The following is a 22,652-nucleotide window of genomic DNA, read 5'->3' on the forward strand; positions in this document are numbered from 1 at the left end:
TTGTTTGCTTTGTTTTGTTTAAGGAGAATATCTTTATTATTATAGTCTCAAAGGATTTCTTTTTTTAATTGAAGTATAGTTGATTTATAATGTTGTGTTAATTTCTGCTGTACAGCAAAGTGATTCAGTCATACATACATTCTTTTTCACATTCTTTTCTGATAAACTCTTATGGTTTATCACAGGATATTGACTATAGCTCCCTGTGCTCTACAGTAGGGCCTTGTTGTTTATCCATCCCATATATAATAGTTTGCATCTGCTAATTCCAAACTCCCAATCCTTCCGTCCCCCACTCCCCCTCCCCCTTGGTGACCACAAGTCTGTTCTCTATGTCTGTGCGTCTGTTTCTGTTTTGTTGATAGGTTCATTTGTGTCATATTTTAGATTCCACATATAAGTGATATCTTATGGTCTTTGCCTTTCTCTGTGTGACTTCGTTTGGTATGATAACCTTTAGGTCCATCCATGTTGCTGCAAATGGCATTATTTCATTCTATTCTTTTTATGGCTGAGTAGTATTCCATCGTGTATATGTATTGATACCACCTCTTCTTTATCCATTCATCTGTCGATGGACATTTAGGTTGCTTCCACGTCTTGGTTACTGTAAACAGTGCTGCTATGAACATTGGGGGGCATGTATCTTCTCAATTATGGTTTTCTCCAAATATATGCCCAGGAAAGAGATTGCAGGAACATATGGCAATTCTATTTTTAGTTTTTTGAGGAACCTCCATACTGTTTTCCATAGTGGCACTGCAGCTTCTTTCTTTCTTTCTTTTTGAATTTATTTATTTTATTTATATTTTTTTGGCTGTGTTGGGTCTTTGTTGCTGTGCGCGGGCTTTCTCTAGTTGCAGCAAGCAGGGGGTACTCCTCGTTGTGGTGCACGGGCTTCTCACTGTGGTGGCTTCTGTTGTTGCAGAGCACGGTCTCTAAGCATGTGGTCTTCAGTAATTGTGGCTCGTGGGCTGTAGAGAGCAGGCCCCGCAGTTGTGGCGCACGGGCTTAGTTGCTCTGCAGTGTGTGGGATCTTCCCAGATCAGGGCTCGAACCCGTGTCCTCTGCATTAGCAGGCAGATTCTTAACCACTGTGCCACCAAGGAAGCCCTGCAGCTTCATTCTGAAGCCAGAGAGTATGATATTGAAGAGTACAGGCTCTGGAATGAGGTCTCCAGGTTCATATCCCAGCTCTGCCACCTACTGGCTCTGTGCCTTGAGCAAGTTAGTCTCCTCTCGGTGCCTTAGTTTCCTCATCTGTACAATGGGCATAGCAGCAACCCTCCTTGCTCAATGAGGGAGTGGATGTGAAGTGCTAGAACACTACCTGGTGCTTTTATATTATTGTTACTGGAAGGTCCTCTTAGGTACTGGAGACACAGTGACCAAGACCTGCATTGCCCCCATCCTCACGGAACGAGCAAAGGAGATGCGTACTTAGTCATTAGTTACACAGTGAGGGATTGATTTCATTACAATTAAACCCAGAGTCATCATCTTTGATCATCTCCATTCCGACTACTTGAGTTCAGGCTGCTATCATCTCTGACGTGGTCGACTGCTGGGAAACGTTGTTCCAGGTGAAGGGTAGAACCAGGTGCCAACATCCCTGGGGAAAGGTTGGTGGGGTGCAGGATGCTCACACGGTCTCAAAGCATCACGTCTCAGATTGCTGTTCGCAAAGGAGAAGAGTTTCCTTTACTACGGAGGGAGCTAACAGTTACCACCTAAACACCTTTAGACAAAACAGTGGTAGCTGAATCTGTCCGCAGTACTATGACCCTTCTTCCCACCAAGAGGTGGAGGGTCCCCATCTGCCTTTTAGAAAGGATTACAGCAGCTGATATGGGGCCAGATTGTACAGGAAGCGGGGAGGAGGAGGAGAATTACAAGGAGGAGAAGTAGAAGCAGCGGCAGAAGAGGAAATGCGGAAGGAAGGAAAGAAGGTAAAAAAGAAAGAAGAAAGGAAATAACCTCAGTCCTTGAGAAACAGGATGGAACCCAAGGGTTGGGGGACTGGTAACCAATGGGAAAATGAGGGGGCTTGTGCTCTTGGGCTAGGCAATGAGGGGGTTCCCAACTGACGGCTTCAGTTTGCACAGAGAAGCATGGGACATGGCCATCAGGTGGATGGCAGGGGTGGGTGGGTGGGAGGCCTGGAAGGAAACAGTCCTGTTGTGATGGAGCGAAAGCAAGTTCCCCGGAGACACAGAGAGAGTGCCCTGTGCCCCCTTGAGGTCTGTGATTTCTGTGAGTCAGGTACAACATGCCAGGCTGGTTGGGTGGTTTCCTCTCGCTGCGTTCAGCTGGCTTGGAGAGGCAGATGGCAGAGTTTGGCCACGTGCCTACTGCAGATTGTGAGGGGCATGGGCTTTGAGGATGCTTGAAGGAAGTGATTCAAGGGATGAATGTGAGGACAGGAAAGCGGGATGGAGAGGAGAAACCTGTGGCCAGGGTGGACCCCTCACTCTTTCTGGAGAGCAACTTTTCCCTTCGCTTCACCGGGGCTTAATTTTTCATGGTTTTTCTTCCACTTCTCTGGTTCTTCTTTTTCAGTGTCCTCACCGATTGACTTCTCCTCAAATGCCTGCACTTTTCCGAGTGCAAATCTGGGCACCCCACCCTCTCCACCCCCCACCCCTTGACTCTCCCTTTCTGCCTGGGCTTCCTAAGCATTCTCACACCCTCCAAAGTTTCGGTGACCAGATAACCTTCCTGATCCCAGTATCAGAAGCACTGTCATGACCTGTTGAAAAGAGCAGGTGGTCTGCCTGCAGGTCAGGCAGTGGTGGGAGGCGGAGAGGACCACGGGGGCAGCTTTATCCACCAACATCCCAGGGAGAGCACGGTGAGGATTTGATTTCTGAGACAGGCAGGTTTTCCTGCAGCCACAGCAGTGATTCCCAAACCAGGCTGCACACTGTGATCACCTGGGGAAGCTTTCAAACCAAACAATGCCCTGGTCACGGGCTTGTCAATTCATTCACAATCTCCAGGCATGAGACGTGCATTTCCCATGACACCATTCCGTTTAGGGCTGGTTGTGTAAACTTTGGTCACTCCAAGGGGAGAAAATATTGGAAGATGCTGTTTGCCACCCCTAACAGATTTTTTTTTTTTTTGCAATTGTGTATGATCAACCTTAGGACAGCTCTAATCGTCACCTGGAATCTTATTCCTATTAATATTATTAAGGGGAGATATTTGGACGATGATTGGGAAATCTGAATATGGATTAACATTAGATAAAGATCACTGAATGAATCTTAACGTTGTGTGGATTTCTCCTCTGGCCAAGCCTAACCCAGACCATATATGGAAGGGAATTCTGAGAAATGTGGTTCCAGTTTAGCTAAGTTGTCACAGTATGAAGTCCCTCAGGCCCAGAGGGACATGGTTGTAAATGCCCATCAGATTGTGTCTCTCTTCGCATATAGCCCTTCAATGGATTCTGTTGATTTCACATGCTATCCAAACTCCTTCCCAGGGCCCACCAGGCTCTGGTTGGCCCTCATCCACTTCTTTAACCTCATCAGTATCCCCAACTTGCTTGCCATAGCCACACGGGTCCTCTTTGAGCTCCTCAGACCTCTACTTGGTATCATGACCTTTGTACTTGAAGTTCCCTTTGCCTGGAATTCTTGCTCCAGACCTCTGCTTGACAACCTGACTCTTAACCTTCAAGTCTCAATTCAAATGCCACCTCCTCCGAGAAGTCTTCGTGGATCATGCATCTAAGGCGGTTCTTCTCAAAATTCAAGGTACACATGAATCCCATGGGAATTTTGCCAAAATGCAAGACCTCCTGCCTTAGGAGGTCTGGGATAGGGCCTGAGCTTCTGCATTTCTAACAAGCTGTTGACGCTGCTGGTCTGGGTACCGAGCTTTGAATAGCCAGGTTCTAAAGCACCCAGACCCTTTCTATCACACTGTCGTGTTCATTTCTTTCATAGCTCTCATCTCATTTTGGAGTTAACTTGTTATCTCTTTCCTTGTCTATTGCTTGTCTTCTGCACAAGAACGTAAATTCCATGAGACCAGGGAGATTGTCTGCTTGTTTACTGCGGTATTCTGGCACAGAGCAGGTGTTCAATATTTGTTAAATGTTTGACTGCAGGAGACTCAAAGATAAAAAGAGATGGTGTCCATCTAGAAGATACTGAAGGGAAAATGCACTTATAAGATGATGGAGGTGCGGCAGAGTACAGCAAAGCCTTGCCTAGGGTTATTTTTAATCATGGCCAATCCTAACCTTGATCATTGTTCTGTATTATTTTATGTGTCTCTTTTTACTTCTCCAACCTTATCTGATGACAATTGTGAAGCTGGTAAGGGTGTGTCTTAGTCCATTCAGGCTGCTATAGCAAATATACTATAAACTGGTGGCTTATAAACACTAAACATGTATTCCTCATAGTTCTAGAGGCTGGAAAGTCCAAGATCATGGTGCCGGCAGATTCAATGTCTGGTGATATTGCTTCCTCATAGACAGCTGGGTTTTTTTTTGCTATAACATCGCATGGTGGAAGGGGTGAGGGAGCTCTCTAGGGTCTCTTTTAAAAGGGCACTAATCCCATTCATGAGGGCTCCACCCCCATGATCTAATCGCATCCAAACATGGATGAGCCTAGAGATTATCATACTAAGTGAAGTAAGCTAGACAGAGAAAGACAAATATACGATACTGCTTATATGTGGAATCAAAAAAAACAAAAAAAGATACAAATGAACTTATATACAAAACAGAAAGAGACCCACAGACATAGAAAACAAACTTATGGTTACCAGAGGGGAAAAGAGAGGGATAAATCAGGAGTTTGGGATTAACATATACACACTACTATATATAAAATAGATAATGAACAAGGACCTACTGTATAGCACAGGGAGCTATACTCAATATTTTGTAATAACCTACAAGGGAAAAGAATCTGAAGAAGAATATATATATATATATCCCATATATATATATATATTTATATCATATATATATATATATATATATATATCCCATTCATGAGGACTCTACCCCCATGATCTAATCATATCTCAAAGGCCCACCTCCTAATACCATCACACTGGGGGTTAGGTTTCAGCATATGAATTTAGGGGGGACACAAACATTAAGACCTAACAAGGTGGGACAATTTCTTGGGTCTTTGTCTATAATCTCCTTTGGTGCTTAGCTTACTGGAGATATAGCAGAGACTTAGGAAATACTTGGTTGAATCATTTATTCAGTAAAATGGCTGAATGTCAAACTTAAAAAAAATTTAATAGCATGGTTGTTGTTGTTCATTGTCAAGGCAAGCACCACCCGATTCTCCTTTAGTGCAATATGGCTGGCAGCTCCCCTCCCCTGCTCCCATCTCTTCAATTCATGTGAATACCCAGATACTCCCATACACAAACCTGTGGGAGAGGAAAAAGCACAGGTCCAGGAGTCAAGATAGCTGCATCTGGCCCTGTTTCTGCCACTGACTTGCTGTGTAACTTTAGGCAAGTCCCTTGCCCTCTCTGGGCCTCAATCTCCTGATCTGCGTATATTGAAAGGGTTGGACCAGATGACATCTCTGGTTCTTTCCAGTTCTACAACCTATTTCACTTTCCTAAATTGAGATGAGTTTTCTCTGGGGGTTTGGGGGGAATTCTGAGACTCCACCGGAGATAATGGGACATGTCTTCAGGGTGGGAGGCCCTGACCCAAGGAGCTGACCTCCTCAGAGTCACACTGCCCCCACCCATGGGAACCAGCATTACCAGAAGAGTGCCTTGCCCTGTGGCCACCAAGTGGCACATTCACTAAGCACCAGAAGGAAAAAGCCTGCTCCAGGAGGCATCCAGGATTCAGGCACAAACACATCTCACTCCCCATCTCCTATAGCATCTTCCAGCACAGCCATACTGGCCAGGCCTTCAAGGTGAGGCCTCAGTACCTTTGCTCCTGCCTTTTTCCCTGCCAGGACTGCCAGCCTCCCTCCTGGCTGTTTAATCATTCACATATGTTCAGCATATGTTATGATTCAGTGAGGGCTTTCTTCCAAGTATTCCCATTTTCTCTTTGTGACCTCCCACGCAGTGGGTCGCTGTCCTCAATCTGTGGGGCAGAAACTGAGGTTCGACTGAGGCCATATAGCTTGTGGGTTAGGCTGGGTTCAAATCCAGGTCTTTGGATCCTGACTCCTCCATTGATTCGGTGAGTGTCTCTGTGCCTCAGTTTACTCATCTGGAAAACGGGGATAAGAATAGTATCTGCCTCATAGGGTGCTTATAAGGATTCAAGTGAGTTCATATATGTAAAAGGCTTCAAACAGTGCCTGGCACATGGCAGGGATGCTGCTGCTGCTGATAAATATTTGATTACAGAGCTCATGCTCCTTCCACCACGGCATGTGATCTCTGGCAAGAGGTTAGCGTCCCCAGCTCCTAAGCCTGAGCTCACGTCCTACCTCGAAACTCACCCATCAGAGCATCTCCCATGCACCAGGCCCTGCGTTTGGTACCTTCACACACATGTTGCATGAATTCCTTTCATTGTAGAATTAAAATTGTAGAACATCATCTGCAGAAAATGTAACTTAATTATTTAAAATTTAATTTTAATTCACTGTTTAATTTTATTTACTACATTTTAATCAAAATTTAGTAAAAAAGTATAATCTAATCACTAACATTTAAGTTTAGTGTGACTACTGAATTTTAATTTAACTTTCATCAAGAATTTAATTTTTTTTTTTTTTTTTGGCTGCGTTGAGTCTTCGTTGCTGCACGCGGACTTTTCTCTAGTTGTAGTGAGCGGGGGCTCTCTTGGTTGTGGCGCACAGGCTTCTCATTGCGGTGGCTTCTCTTGTTGCGGAGCACAGTCTCTAGGTGCGTGGGCTTCAGTAGTTGTGGTGCGTGGGCTCAGTAGTTGTGGCTCGCGGGCTCTAGAGCGCAGGCTCAGTAGTTGTGGCACACGGGCTTAGTTGCTCCGCGGCATGTGGGATCCTCCCAGACCAGGGCTTAAACCCATGTCCCCTGCATTGAATTTCAGTCCTTAAGATTTCACTAGTTTTTCCACTAATGTCCTTTTTCTGTTCCAGAATCATCCAATCCAAGTTGGGTTTTTTGTTTGTTTTTGTTTATTACAAACCTTGCTGCTTATGACTATTCTTGTGCACATCTCCTAGTGCACATGAGCAAGTTTCTCTACCGTCAATTCCTGGATTGCTGGGGCATGGGACACATCACATCTTTAATTTTATTCAATATATTCAATTTGTACTCCACTGTGATTGTACCAAGTTTACCCATGACCAGTACTGTGAGTTCCCCTTGCTCTGCGTGATAGAAAAAAATGTAAAAATTTGCCAAACTGGTGGGTGTGACCTAATATCTGTGGTTTTAATTTGCATTAAAATCTTGCTATAATTAGGCCCCTTTTCCTATGTTTCCTCTTGTATGAAGGCCTCTTCATATCTTTTGTTTATTGGGCGGTCGCATTAACTTGTAGTCTTCTAAAATAATTTCTGAATGCTACTTCTTTGTGTTATGTGTTGCAAGGATCTTGTCTCTGTCCATAAAGTGATCAGTGTTTGTCAAAGGACAGGAAAATGTCAGTTTCCTTCAGGAGCTTAAGTCCTGTTCTTTAAACTCTCATCTACCCATTGGCCAGGGTCCTCATTTCTTCCACCAAGAGATCGCACTGCTGAAGCTCAGTATTTTTTAGTGTTTGCTATATAAATGAAGAATCCCTCCTAAAACGAAGGCAGGTTTTTAATCCCTGTCTTTGCATAACCTACAAGGCCCTACATAATCTGCCCCTAGTTTATGCTTTCCTTTACTCACGTCGTTCTAACCACACTGGTCACTGCTGTTCAAATGGATCCCACATCTTCCTGCCTCAGGGCCTTTGCACTTGCTCCTCCCCCAGATATTTTTATAGCTCCCTTCCTCATGGCCTTCCAGTCTCTGCTCAGTGTAACTTTGCCAGAGAGGCTTTTATTGCTCTATATAAAGTAGCATCCTCTGACAGTCTCTACCTTCTTTCCTTATATTTTTCAAAAAGGATAACCACATTGCATTCTAAATGTATTTGCCTGTCCCCCACTAAAGGTCTGCTTGCTGTTCAGTACCAAAGCCGTTAGCTGCATTGGGCTATGAAGCCTTTGAAATGTGGCTGGTCTGAACTGAGATGTACTGTAAATGTAAAATATACACCAGATTTTAAAGTCTCCCCCAAAGTAAATTATCTCATTAAAAAATTTTGTATTGATTACCTGTTGAAATGACATTTAGGGTTAAATTGTATTATTAAAGTTAATTTCACCTTTTTTTTTTTAACCTTTAAAAAATATGCCTACTAGGAAATGTAAAATTATGTGACTGGCACTTGGGACTTGTATTATATTTCTACCAGACAGTGTTGCTCTAGCACATAAACCAGAGCAGGGATGTTTGACTCATATACTGCGGTATTTCAGAACAAAACGGAAACTCAATAAACAATATTTGTTGAATGAAGGAATCCAAAAGTGTTATGCCAGTCCTTTTCCTCTCCTCTCTGCTCTACCTACCCCAGGGATCAATATTTTAAAACATCAAAACTTTATTGGGGGGCTTCCCTGGTGGCACAGTGGTTGAGAGTCCACCAATGCAGGGGACACGGGTTCATGCCCCGGTCCGGGAAGATCCCACATGCCTCGGGGCTGCTGAGCCTGCGCATCCGGAGCCTGTGCTCCGCAACAGGAGAGGCCACAGCGGTGAGAGGCCCGCGTACCGCAAAACAAAACAAAACAAAAAGAAACCTTTATTGGGATATAATTTACATGAAAGTCATCCATTTTAAGTGTAAAATACAACGATTTTTAGTAAAGTCACCACGTTGTGCAGCCATTGCTACAACCCACTTTCAGAATATTTCCATCACCCCAATCAGTTCCCCTCGAGTTTACTAGTCGATACCCATTCCCGCCCCCAGGCAACCACGGATCTGCTATCTCCACAGGTTTTCAGTGCGCAATTTCTAAAGAATGAATTCCCCTTCTAAGTCGTTCCACAGTTCAGACTTCTTGGCCTAACCCCCGCCCCCTTCCACCCCGGGCCATTGCTCCTCCAGGTTTCCTTCTGTCCGGCAGCACAGCTCAGGACATAGCCTGATCCACAGATGGTTCAGGGTTTGCTTAAAGAAAGGCAGCGCAGATCGCGTCCCGCTTCGTGCTTCTGCAGCCCCACATCTTCCCAACCCACTGCCAGGCAGGCCTCGGTGGCCCCTCGGGAGCACGGGGGACTGCCTCGCTGGGCCCCACGATTCTGCGAGGGCGGCCCCTGCTCTCAACCCCCCCCCCCCCCATCGCGGGAGGCTGCAGCTCAGAGCGGCCCGCGGGGTGCCAGAGTTCCCCATGCTGCGTCAGAACGACGCTCTCAAGGAGCAATGGTCGGAGCTGCCCGACTCTCGGCCTCGGTGTGTGGGTCGTGGGGGTCCGACCCCTCCCCCCGCATCTCCTTTCCTGCTGCGCCTTCACACTCTCCCGCCTTCAACCGCCCTCCTCCCAAAATGGCGACCAACCGCCTCCTTTCCCGCTCGCCACTGGTCACCTGACCACGCCAAGCCCCGCCCCCTCGCGTGGCCCCGCCCTTCGGCGGCGGCCTAATAGCCTCAGAGAATGCGCGGCCGGGCGGCACGCGCCGGAAGCCCGGGCGGTGCGAGGCGGCCCGCGGCCACGCACGCGCGCCTGCGCTGCGGGTGCGGGGCGCCCCGGGAGCGGGCCCGGCTGCGCGTGCGCGCCCGGCCGGCCGGCGGGCTGCGCGGGGGAGGCGGGGGCCGCTGGGAGGCCCGCAAGGCGCGAGGCCCGGCGCGCGAGCCCCCGGGGGCGGGTAAAACCCGGTTGCTGCTCCCCTTGCCCCGCTCCCCTTCCTTCCTACCCCGTCCTTTCCCTCCCCTTCCTCATTCTTCAATCCCTCCCCCCTTTTAAAATTTAATTTGTTTATATTTCCTCTTCAGGGGGGCCCAATCTCCCTTTCGAGGGGCGCAGCAGGCGCGGCGGGTGCCCCTCGCACCGCGTCACGCACCCCTCGCACCGCGTCACGCACGCACCTTCTGCATGCCCGCAGCCCCTTCTCCCTTGGAGAAGACTCTCCTCAGAGGCCCCTGGCCGACTTTTCTTTCCTACCCCGTCCCCCCAGGCCCCAACTGCCCCCTCACAGCTCCCCAGCTCGCGCCTCGGGCCCTACCCGACCTCCGCACTTTCTGCATCTCGGCCTTGCATTCGCCCTTGGCTTTCTAGGCCCCTGGTGCTAAAATCTCCTTTCCTCCTGAAGAGACACCCCCCCACACACACACACACACGCCTTTAGGGGACCCAGATTTGTTTCCTTTTAGGATCTTCCAGCAAAACCAAAAAGCCCTCCCAGACTCCTTGATTACGCCTCTCCCCTCCTTTTAGGAGCTTCCTCTAGCAAAAAAATTATTTTTTCTTTCCCAGATTTCTCCTCCATTGAGGATCACTTTCCAGCAAAAATTCTTTCTTCCCACCAAGAGTCCCCCGTTTGGAAAATCTTTCCACTGATAACCAACTCAGTCCTTCCATTTTCTCTCTCGTATAATATTTATTTTTCCAACCCTCTTCCCCAACTCACCATCGAAAACCCCTTTTCATCACCAGTTCCACCCCAATTAGGCTTCTCCCAGCAAAGCTCTCCAGGTTCCTTCCCAAGGGAGAAAAAATAAGGAAAGAAAGAAAAAAATAACTCCTTTAACAACAAAATCCCTTTTCCGACCTAGATCTCCCCAGTTCAGTATTGCTTTCTTCTTTCTTCCAAAAATTGCCAATCTCCCTCAATTTCACACCTGTGCCCTTGCTTCTTTGGGTACCCAAGTTCTGACTGCCCCTGCCTTTCCACCACCTGCTTTCAGGGCAAAAGAAGTTGGATGAGTGTACCGAATTTATTATCCAGCATTCCAGGAGGAAATATCTAATGGTCTGTCACCTGAACCCCCTTCCCTGTGGGACCTAAACTGGGCCCTCCTGTTCCCTCGAGATTCTTTCATTCACTCGCACTTCTCCTGGTGAGTTTCCTCCCTTTGCACTTGTCCGAGGACATCCACTTTGTCAGATGGATTCCTTTCTTTCTCAGAAGGGTTTCTCGTCAATCCAAGTGTCTCTGTACCAATGATGAAACCATTAGAAGTTGCTGCTTTGGGAGGTCAGATGAGGAAAAGGGTTATTTATTGTACATGTTGACTGCTCTGTAGGAATGCAGACATTTATTAGATTGGTGTATGTTTTATCATTTATTGCAAAGAAACCCTTTTTTTTCCCTCTAGCTCAGAAACTTAGATACCTACAGGGGATGCGCAGGTAAAGGCCCAGACTGTGGCAAACCTAAGATTGTGTTCCCCATCTAAGCGATGGCAGCCAGTGGAAATGGCCAAGTGGAAATGTCAGGGCAGTGTTGCCAGAACTTTTACGTTCTTTTTTTTTTTTTCCAGAAGAAACCAGAACACTGTCTTTATGTGAAGCTTTTTGATCTTTAAATGTTGACAACCAATTTAATAGGTATTAAAAGACCTTTATTTAAATATAAGTAAATATAAGACCTTTATTTAAATATAAGACCTTTATTTAAATATAAGTAAATATAAATATTTAAATTAAATAAATATTTAAATATAAGACCTTTATTCAAATATAAGTAAATATAAATAATTAAATATTTAAAATTTAAATTATTAAAGTATTTAAAGACCTTATTAAAGACCACACCAGGGTGTGGGACCTTGCAAAACATGTTACTGGCCACAAGTTTGGAATTTGGGGTTTAGGTTAGACACATATACACACCTATTTGGGCCCATGCATACATGCTGGACTTTTTCTCTTCAGAGCAGCAGTTCTCAGACTTTTTTATCTTAGGACCCCTTTACGCTTAAAAATTATTGAAGACCTCAGGGTATTTTTGTGCATGTGAACTGTATCTGCTGATATTTGCTGTATTAAAAGTTTAAACAAAATTTTAAAAATTAATTCATTGCAATGAACATGCTTCTCATTGCAGTGGCTTCTCTTTTTGCAGAGCACGGGCTCTAGGCACATGGGCTTCAGTAGTTGCGGCTCATGGGTTTAATTGCTCTGCGGCATGTTCCCCGACCAGGGCTCAAACCCATGTCCCCTGCATTGTTAGGTGGATTCTTAACCACTGAGCCACCAGGGAAGTCCCGTTTTACATTTTTAGAGTCATCTGGAGTCTTATATCTGCTTCTGCATTCAGCCTTTTGAGATAAGTCCTGTAGCCCCTGGAAAGTTTCACTGAATAGGAAGGGCAGATAACATCTGAATATTGTTATGAAAATAATTTTGACCTCACACACTCCCTGAAAGACTCTCGAGGACCCCAGGGGTCCTCTCATTGTCCTCACTACGAAAATGTCTATTCTAGATTTTAACGATTATCTGCATTTTCTGGTAGGAAGAGCTTGTGGAGTGAGAAACTTTGATGTCTCTTTTCCTCGTTTAGTTAATTCTATGTAAGAAGTCTCTCTGGCAAGTGCAATCATAGCCTTCTGATTCCTCTATGTCGTTCTGTTTTCCAGCATAAGCTTTATATCTGCTTTTTAAATGAGCGATCAGAGGAAATGAGTTAAACTTATGGTTAAAATTATATATTGGTTACATGGCTAGAGGAGGAGTTTTCCTTGGTTGTTCAACTGAAGGATGTAAGTGCAGAGTATAGGGCAGGAATCCCAGCATCAAGCGTGGAATCACAGCACAGTGAGTGGTTAAGGGTGAGGGCTTTGAAGTCAGACTTCCCAGGGTTGAATGCTAACCTTGACTTGGGACAAGTTACTTAACTTCTGTGGACTTTATTCACCTCATCCATAAAGTAGGGTTAATAATATAGTTTATGCCTCAAAGGGATGTTGTGGGAATTAAATGAAGTGATATGTGAGTGATTGCAGTAATGCTTGGAACATGATAAAGCTTTGGTAAATGTCTGCTGCTATTCTTAGTATTACGATGGTGGTTATTATGGGGGCCAGGCTGGAAGTAAGTGGGGACTGTGGGACCTGGAGGCCATTGCCCCATCCAGGGATGGCCGTTGTCCCTCACTCTATCCTATTATTACCTATCCGGGAATATCAAATTAATCATTTTCAAGAGAAGCCAGAAATTCATATCTCTAGGTGCAATCTCCCCATTAAAAAATGTTGGTGACTGATCCAATTTTTTTTTTTTTTGGGTATTCAGGAAATCTGATGCAATTTTTTTTCTTTTCTTTTTTTTTTTTTTTGATCCAGTTTTTAAAAACACTGTGTAGGTTAAACAAAACAAGCCTGTAGTTTACAACAATGTTTGCAGTGGGAAAATAAGGAAAGAATTGACGTCGGCGGGGTAAAAGCTTCAAGTCTCTCCTACCTCCCAGCTCCCAACAACTTGATGTTACTGAGACATGATCACTGTCTCCCTGGTAACACTGATGCAGAGAGAGGAAGAGAAGGTGGCTCTTGGTGGGGAGGGAGAGGTGGCAAAGCTGACACACCAACAGGTTAGGGCTGCTCAAAGAGGAAGAGAGGTTGCCCAATGGAATCCTGTCACTCATAAGGAAAGAGATGCTGAGAGCCTTCTTTTATCAGAGTTCTGTGACCAGCAAGATGCTATAAGATGTATAAGATGCTATAAGAAGTATAGACACATAAGGCAGAGTCAAAGTCATCCTAGAGCTTATAGTCCGGGGGAAAATAGAAGAACCTGAAAGATAATTAAATTTTGAAGCCATTCAGGATGAGTGTTATGTGGATTGTCAGACAAGTGCTTATCAGAGTTCAGAGGAGGGGGAAATAATCTCAGACTTAGTTATGTTGGGAGTATTCTCTGCAGTAGAGGGGGCGTTTCAGTCTGATTTGGAAGCGTTTCATTTGGTAAAGCCGAGTAAAGAGAAGGTGGTCAAGGGAAACGGCACAAACCAGTGTCATAAATTCGGATGTCTTGAGGGGCTGGGCAGGGCATATAGATGAGTGGGATGGGCAGGTGTGAGAGGTTAGGGAGTGGTGAGGACTGTGGCAAACTGGAGAGTGCATGCTGTGTCTAAAGGCAGCTGTGGCTTCTCAGCTCCAGCCAGTTGTTGCTTTGTGGACTCAGTGTTGACAGAGCATCAGATATTTTCCCCCAGGTTTTTAAATAGAAGTTGGACAACCTTATTTTCAATGCAGTGTCCCAGGTGGTAGCCACAAGCCACTTGTAGCTAACTTAATTACAATTAAATAAAATAAAGAACTTAGTTTGTCAGTTGCACTAGCTGCATTTCTAGCGGCTCATTAACTGCATGTGCTGAGTGGCTATCATTGGACAATGCAGATTTAGAACATTTCCAGCAGCACAGGAAGTTCTTTTGGACAGTGATACTCTGTCCAAAAAAACTCTGACAGATTTTTCAACTTGATAACTAATTGAAAAATACTGAAATTTACTGCAGGCTGAGTAAAACATTTTTATAGAACAGGTAGATATTGAAATTGTTCTCTCCCTTCCCTCCAAACAAGGCCTCAGTAAATATTATTTACCTAATTGTGGATTTATGGCTGCGGTCTAGAATCTATGGTGGGTTACTTTCCCAAGAGGTTGTAGCATTTCGCAGGAGAATCTGTTTCTCCTCATACCCCACCAGTCGTGGAATGATAGGCCTTTTTTATTTGTATTTTTAAATTTTTATTATTATTATTTTTTTCTTTTGCAGTACGCGGGCCTCTCACTGCTGTGGCCTCTCCCGTTGCGGAGCACAGGCTCCAGACGCGCAGGCTCAGCGGCCATGGCTCACGGGCCCAGCCGCTCCGTGGCATGTGGGATCCTCCCGGACCAGGGCACGAACCCATGTCCCCTGCATCGGCAGGCGGACTCTCAACCACTGCGCCACCAGGGAAGCCCCGATAGGCCTTTTTTAAAAGAAAAAAAAATTAAAATTGCTTTGGATCCCCAGTGTCGACTTAAATTGTTTTTTAAACTATTAAACAAGGCTTAAATGATGATAAAATGAGGCACAAGTTCCTAAAGCTTACAGCTCTCGTGCCACCATAAAGCCAAAGTCAATTTGCCAATCAAATAGAAACAAAGCAACCAAACTAATGTAACTCAAATTACAAACATTAATTTAATGGGAGGGATGCTATTTTGCTGGAATTTAACTGCTTCCTTGAAACAAATACTTCGCAGTATTTGTTTGCCACACCGGGCCCTTTCGGGTTTAGCAGTCTCTGTGGTATCTCAGATCTCCCATCCCTTTTTTCAGTTTGAACTGCAGCAAAACCTCCACTTGTACCATGATGTCCGCTGTCTTTAGCTGAGCCCAAAAGCATTACCATGAGCTAAATCCACCTCTATCCTCTTCTCATTAGCCTGCAGCAATTAAAGTAGCCCTAGTCAGCGTTAGTGGCATTAGAGCAATTATAAACAAACCCCGGGTATTGAAACCAAATGGTAGCATTACTGGGTTATAAAATGGTAATCCAATAATCCAGATATACAGATTTTCTTGTTTTAGATTGTTCTCAAAACGAAAGCACAAGATTACAAAATTCTTGTAAAGAGTAGTTGGACGCTTGGGAATGTCTCCAGGGGACCAGAAACCCTGCCCTACAGAGACTAGCGGGGAGCTCTGTGCATAGAAGGTGCTAAAACTTGTTGAACTGAATTTATCTGTTGACAGAACAAGATCAAGTTCAATATTGGTTGGGGGGGGGTTGCTTTACTATCTGGAAAAGGATGTAAATATCAAAGCCCAGCCTTTGGACTTTTGGCATGCCTGCCTGAGGTTGTAACTGGACCAGTTTGTTCTATGGACTGTAGGAATATGTTGGAAGGAAGGCGATTCAGCATTGGGGAAATCCCGAGACATAATCCTGTCTCCCACCCTGCCCCCATTGGCACCTTTTGTGTTTTCTAGTATAATTGGTGCAGTGCAATCTACAGATTATAGGGAATCAGTATTGTGCAGCGGGTAAGAACACAAGCTCTAAAGTCAAAATATCTGGGTTTAAGATCTGGTTCAACTACCTGTTAGGTGTGTGACTGTGGACAAATGATTTACCCTCTCAGAGTCCCTTTTCTTCTCTGCAAAGTGGGAGTAATGATAGAACCGACCTCGGGGTCATTGTGAGGGGTGAGTGAATTAAGGCACGAAGAGCACTTGGCGTGATACCTGACAAGGAGAAAATGCTTACAGTTTTACTTTATAAGATGTTGCTTTATGTTACTTTTAAATAATGCTTTATGTTTTATATTATTTGCTTGTTTTTATAGTTGGGAGGTGAAGGAGATGGGTTCTTTTCCCCTTGGAGTGCTGGGAACACTTTATAGCAGCACTGTAGAAGAAACTTTGGAATTGGCAGAGAAATTCACTTTGCCTTAAAATATAAACTTCTGTCATCCACATTCCCTTGTCTGCAATTTAGAATCCCCGAAAGCTCTGAAAATGCTGAGGTGGCTCAAACCTCTTTGTGGCCATACCTGAACTCACATATTGCTCTTTACTGTCTTTATTTATTCTGTTCAGTCTGAGTTGTCAGGGTTTCAATGCAGAAAGAATGATTTGGTCACCAGGTGCTGCCCTGGACCCACTGGCGGTTACTTACAGTGTGGCGTATGCATTGATTTACCTTTCTGAATCCCTCAGATTCTGAATTCTGAAACTCACTTGGGTCCCGGAGTTCTGGTACAGAATTTCAGACCTGCACTGAACTTTAATTTGAGCGCCCTCAGTAGGCTACTTACACAGACACACAGGGGGACACATAATGTGACACTCAGACATTGCGCTTGCAGCTAGTCTATTACATTGCAACATGAAAGGTTTAAAAACAATCGAAACCTATGGCCTAGGAAACTAGCCCAAACTCCAGTTATTCTAGGATCCGCTCGATCTATCAGTGAGTCGTCAAGCGTTTATTAAATGTCTAGCTATGGACAGAATTACGCGTGATAGCCCAGAATGGAAACAACCCAAATACTCATCAGCAGATGAATGGATGAAGAAAATGTGTTCTATCCACACGGTGGAATAGTGTTCATCCATAAAAGGGAATAAAGTGATGATATGTGTCCCAAGGGGGGGATCAAACTCGAAAATGCTATGCTTCGTGAAAGCAGCGAGACAGAAAAGGCTGCATATTGTTTGATGCCATTTATATGAAATGGATGGCCCTCTCCATACTTTGCATACGTCATAATTTTTTGTTGAAAAACTGGACATTTTGAATATTATAATATGGTAACTCTGGGAATCAGATTCTCCCCTGCATCTCCACCCCAGGCTTTGCTGTTGTCCACTGTGGGTTGTAATTGTTTGTTCGTTTAGTGACTTCTCTAGGCTATTTTTATAAAAATTGTATTTTTTGTCATGGGTGGTCAGTGAAGTCTCTCTTCTGAGATTTGACAGAGATTTCCTTAAGTGTCCAAAGCAAAACAAACAAACAAACCCCACATCAAACAACTCACAGTCTCTACAGTTGAGATCTGGGTGAGTGTTGGGACAGGCCTTCAACATTCAGCAGGCAGCTTACAGCTTACGTTGGGTCTTCACTGCTGTGCGCAGGCTTTCTCTAGTTGTGGCGAGCGTGGGCTCCAGGCACACGGGCTTCAGTAGTTGTGGCACGCGGGCTCAGTAGTTGTGGCGCACGGGCTTAGTTGCTCCACGACATGTGAGATCTTCCCGGACCAGGGATCGAACCCGTGTCCTCTGCATTGGCAGGCAGACTCCTAACCACTGCGCCACCAGGGAAGTCCAATAGCTCTTTGCTTTTTATTGCTGGATAATATCCCATGGTATGATGTACCGCAGTTTGTTTATCCATTCTTCTATTGAGAGACATCTTGGTTGCTTCCAGTTTTTGGCAGTTATGAATAAAGCTGCTATAAACATTTGTATGGACATAAGTTTTCAGCTCATTGGGGTGGATACGTAGAAGTGTGATGGCTGGATGGTATGGTAAGGCCCTGTTTATGTTTAGCTTTGTAAGAAAGTGCCAGTGTGGAACCCTTTCAGAGCCCTTGTTCCCCAAAGCATCTCACTCTCCAGCTTTTCTCCCTGGCTTTCAGTGCTGTCTGTTGTCGGCCTCAATTAATATCCTTTGCCCCAGGCTGCAGTGACTGGTTGACTGCCTTGAATGTTTTTGACAAATGCCTTCCCCATGGCCACTCTCTGCTCTGAGCAAGTTCTGAGTTAGACGCAACTCAGAAGGCAACTCACAAAGGCAACACCTTTTCATTAGACCTTCAGAAGCTATTTGACAGGTCAGGACAGACAGCCTCAGTTCTTTGAGAACAAGGTCCTGTCTGCTCCCTCCCACACCAGGACCCCACAAGACAAGGTGGGTGCTGTCTTCAGAATCACTGCTGAGCTGGAGTGGGGAAGTGGTGGGGGCCGGTTCCTTCACCTTTCTCTTGATAAGTGTTTGCTTGGTTGCTGTAAACCTTACTATTTTCCACAGTTCAGGCAAGGTAGATTTTTTTCACTGTTTCTATGCTGGCATGGATGGGAAGTTTTTAAATTAGTAATTCAAGCTTTTTACCCTTATAGGTCTTTTCAGATAGTTTGTTTCCTCGAGTCAGTTTTGGTAATTTATATCTTTCTAGAAATCTGTCCGTTTTTCTCTGAGTTGCCTAATTTGTTGGCATGCAGTTGTTTATAGTATTCCTTTACAATCCTTTTAATTTTGTAAGATCCTGAGTGATGTCCCTTCTTTAATTTCTGATTTTAATATTTTGAATCTTTTCTCTCTTTTTCTTTTTAGGATAAATTCTACTAGTTTACATGTTACATAGTTTATTCCTTTTCTCTTGCGGTTATGGTTAGATTCTTTTAGTGTGAATACTTAAAGTATGAAGTTAATCTTCATCTTTCCTTTTGTTTTTACTAAATGATTCAAAACCTGTAGTAGTCTTTGAGCCAAAGTCTACAAGGTACAGTCTTATGGCTTGTCTGGAAAAGTCTGTGTGGACTCTTGAATACTGCTTTTCCTGCGCGTTGAGTTCTGCGCTGACTCCTGCCTTTCCTCAGTCTGCAGGTGGTGGTAGACCTTGTCTTCTAGCCTCGCTTCTGTTGAGAAGTTGTAAATGACCTGCCTCGTCTTCCTGGTAGTCTTTAGGGTTTTCTCTTGGTCTTTAGGGTTCTGCAGTTCTGCTTGTGTGTCGAGGAGTGAATTCATTTTTATTTGTCCTGCCCTGGCCTTGCAGTGCTTGTTCATGATTAACCATATACCTTCAAGAATCATATCTTTAAGTCTGGAGTCCTGTGTTTCCGCAGTTCTGGAAATCCCTCCACCATTCTCTCTAAGATACCATGTCTTCTCCATCCTCTCCTCTTCCCTTTCAGGACCCCTTTTAGGCATATGTTGGACTTTTGCATTTGCTTCTTCATTTGTATTTTCCATTTGTTTCTCTCTCTGCACTGAATTCTGGGGCGGGGAGGAATTATCTTCAGATTGCTCTGCCCGTTCATTATTTGTCTCTTCAGCACTGTTTAATCTGCTGTTTAACCCTCCCAGTGAGTTTTAAATTTAAAAGCCTTTCATTTCTAGAAGTTTCATTTGTTTCTTTTAAAACATGTCCTTGCCCCTTGTGTCCTCTTCTTTTCTCTGCTAGGTTTTGTTGTCTCTCATCCTATTTTTAACTAGTTCTTGTGATGCTTTTCAAGGCTTGTGTGCAGTGTTTTTCTTTCATTTATTTAGTTTTCCTGTGGATGGCTTGGCTCTTCCAGGGTCCCAGGTCTCCCTTTCCTGTGAACTCAAGTCCCTGTTTCCTTTTCCATGTGTTTGTTACAACCTCAGGTCCCAGCCTCCAGGGTAGTGCTCTTTAAGAGAAATGTAATATGAGCCATGTATATAATTTAAAATTTGCAAATAGCCACATTAAAAAATAAAGAGGTAGATGAAATTAATTTTAATAATGTATTACATTTAAGCCAATAGATCCAAAATATTATCATTTAAACATGTAATCAATATGAAAATGAATTATTTGGGGTACTAAGTCTTCCAAATCCAGTGTATTTGACACTCACAGCAGGTCTCAATTTGGGGCCACATTTCAAGTGTGTCATCACCACATGTGACTGGTGGCCGCCATATTGGATGACAGTTCCAGGCCCTGTATTGGAGTCTGACTTTCCCCTTGGGTCAACTTGTGCTCGCACCTGTGGCTTTGAGTTTCCTCATTGTTGCTGGCACTTGGGGTCTTACCTGTCTCTTGAGCTTGACTCTGTATTAAAAATGGTCTTTTCTCATATCTCTGTGTGTTTATAGTTGGAGAAAGAGGTCAGTTTAGTCCACTATGTTGCCAAAATCCTTTCATTTATTCCTTACAACAATCTTTTTTTTTCTTCTTTTTTTTTAAATTTTTATTGGAGTATAGTTGATTTACAATGTTGTGTTAGTCTCGGGTGTACAGCAAAGTGACTCAGTTATACATATACATATATCCACTCTTTTTTGAGATTCTTTTCTCATATAGGCCATTACACAGCACTGAGTAGAGTCCCCTGTGCTATACAGCAGGTCCTTATTAGTGATCTGTCTTATATATAGTAGTGTGTATGTCAATTCCAATCTCCCAATTCATCCCTCCCCCACACCATCCCCTGGTGACCATAAGTTTGTTTTCTACATCCATGATTCTACTTCCGTTTTATAAATAAGTTCATTTGTACCCCCCCTTTTTTTTAGATTCCACATATAAGTGATAGCATATGATATTTGTCTTTCTGTTTCTGATTTACTTCACTCAGTATGACAATCTCTAGGTCCATCTATGTTGCTGCAAATGGCATTATTTTGTTCTTTTTTACTGCTGAGTAATATTCCATTGTATATATGTACCACATCTTCTTTATCCATTCCTCCGTTGATGGACATTTAGGTTGCTTTTTCCTTGCAACAATCTTATGATGGAGGTACTCTTATGCTCAATTTACAGATGAGGAAACTAGGGCTCATGGAGCTTAAGTGACTTGCCCAAGGTCATGTGGCTGTTAAGTGGCCAAGAAAAAAACCCCCATACAGGTGTGTTTGAATTCCAAGTCCACGCTCTATCCGCCATGCATGTTGCCATCTCATAATTGTGATTCCTCCTCGTTCATTCTCAGGAATTAAACACCACCAAGAGCTCTCTCCTCCTTGACTCCTTACACGGCCTTGCTTGTCTAGAGAGTAGCTCTTGGCCGAGACCTGGTAGTGGAGAGCCATGGACCAGTGCAGCCTGGGGGACAAGGGCACCCTTCCATCTGAGATGCACCTCCCTTCGTTTCCCGAGAGCCAGGCGCTCAAATGCAGTGACACCCTCAACCGGGATCTGGGGCCCGGCTCACGAGACCTGCTATACGACGGCCTGAGCTGCTTGGACCTAGACCCCAGCCTCCCGATGCCCGATGCGCCCAGCGAGGTGCTGGAGGACAACTTGGATGCCCTGTCTGTGTATTCAGGGAAGGACAGTGACTCCATGAAGCTGCTGCAGGAGTATGCAGATCCAGAATCTCAGACTTCCTTACAAGGTGAGGCTGTCCACCCGGGTCCCTGGCCTGGCGGGCTGTTTGAGAGTTCCTGTGGCTGGTGAGGGGTTGAGTGTACCCGGAATGGTTAAGAACATTTTTCTCTTCCACGGGCGAATAGGGAACAGTCACTTTTTTCCTACTTGGAAATTGTTCCCAACTTCCTAGTCAAGGAAACTGAACACTGATCCTGGGGAATAACGTTGAGAAACTTGGATGTTTGGGGGTATCCTAATCTCGTGTGTGGTGTGGGCAGACCTTTGAGTTGATGGGACACTTTCCCATCCATCACCACATCTCAGAGCCTCCTTTCGCCTCTGAGATGTCCAGAATGACCCAGTATCCTGTCCACCTGCTCCTTGGTTGTCTAACCTACCTAAGCCTCATTGTCTCCATCTGTAAAGTGGGGGACAATAATACCCACTCTGCTTCCCCCCCAGAGTGACAGCAGTAAGAAGCAAAAGAAGAAATGAAAGTAAAAGCACTTTGCAGGCTGTGAAGCACTGGACAGATGGTAGTGGTTTTTACCAATACTGTTAGAATACCTTCCGACAGTCCATTGATGCAGTTCTAAGTCTTTCTCTTCCACAGCGGAGGAGCAAAGGGAGAACTAATGGAATAGTCAAAGACCTTGGTTAAATCACCTTTTGGTTTACCTTCAGACTTCCGCCATAGGATAAAGTTGATTTTTGTTTTTAACCCACTTCATGGGTTCTTGGGTAAGTTGCTTAGACGAGTTGACTAAGAGCTCTTTGATATTTATAATCACACCACACGCGTGGAAGGCCACATCCGGAACAGCCCTGCAGAACAAATGTCAATGTTAATTGGGATCAGCAGCTCAAGAAATGTCCTGCATACTCGCTAGAATGAAAAACTACTGAGGCCCGCACTCCACACAATGTAGACAAGCCATTAGCCTTGTCCCCGTGTTGGAACCATGGCTAAATGTGAAATCCTAGAAACCAAGGACATCCTTGGTATCGCAGATGCTGGGCGAGGCCTGGCTACAGTAATTAAGGTTCTCAACCTGAACCACAGAAATTACCTAAAAATGCTGCTAGGGTGAGTACGTGTGCGTTTTGCTGGGCAGAGAAACTGTGATTTTTCACCAGATTTTCATATGGGTCTGTGTCCCC

General features: G+C 44.6%; 1 protein-coding gene across 1 annotated transcript in view; it reads left to right on the forward strand.

The window, feature by feature from the left end:
* Positions 1–10,291: 10,291 nt before the first annotated feature.
* ZNF541 (zinc finger protein 541) overlaps positions 10,292–22,652 on the forward strand; it is a 37,251-nt gene continuing 24,890 nt past the window's right edge. The window contains exons 1-2 of the mRNA XM_067718882.1: positions 10,292–11,050; positions 21,112–21,516. Of these exons, the coding sequence (XP_067574983.1) occupies positions 21,210–21,516 (307 nt within the window). The 5' untranslated portion in view covers positions 10,292–11,050; positions 21,112–21,209. The remainder of the gene's footprint in view (positions 11,051–21,111; positions 21,517–22,652) is intronic.

This window comes from Pseudorca crassidens, chromosome 20 (assembly GCF_039906515.1).
Source record: "Pseudorca crassidens isolate mPseCra1 chromosome 20, mPseCra1.hap1, whole genome shotgun sequence".
Classification (NCBI taxonomy): domain Eukaryota; kingdom Metazoa; phylum Chordata; class Mammalia; order Artiodactyla; family Delphinidae; genus Pseudorca; species Pseudorca crassidens.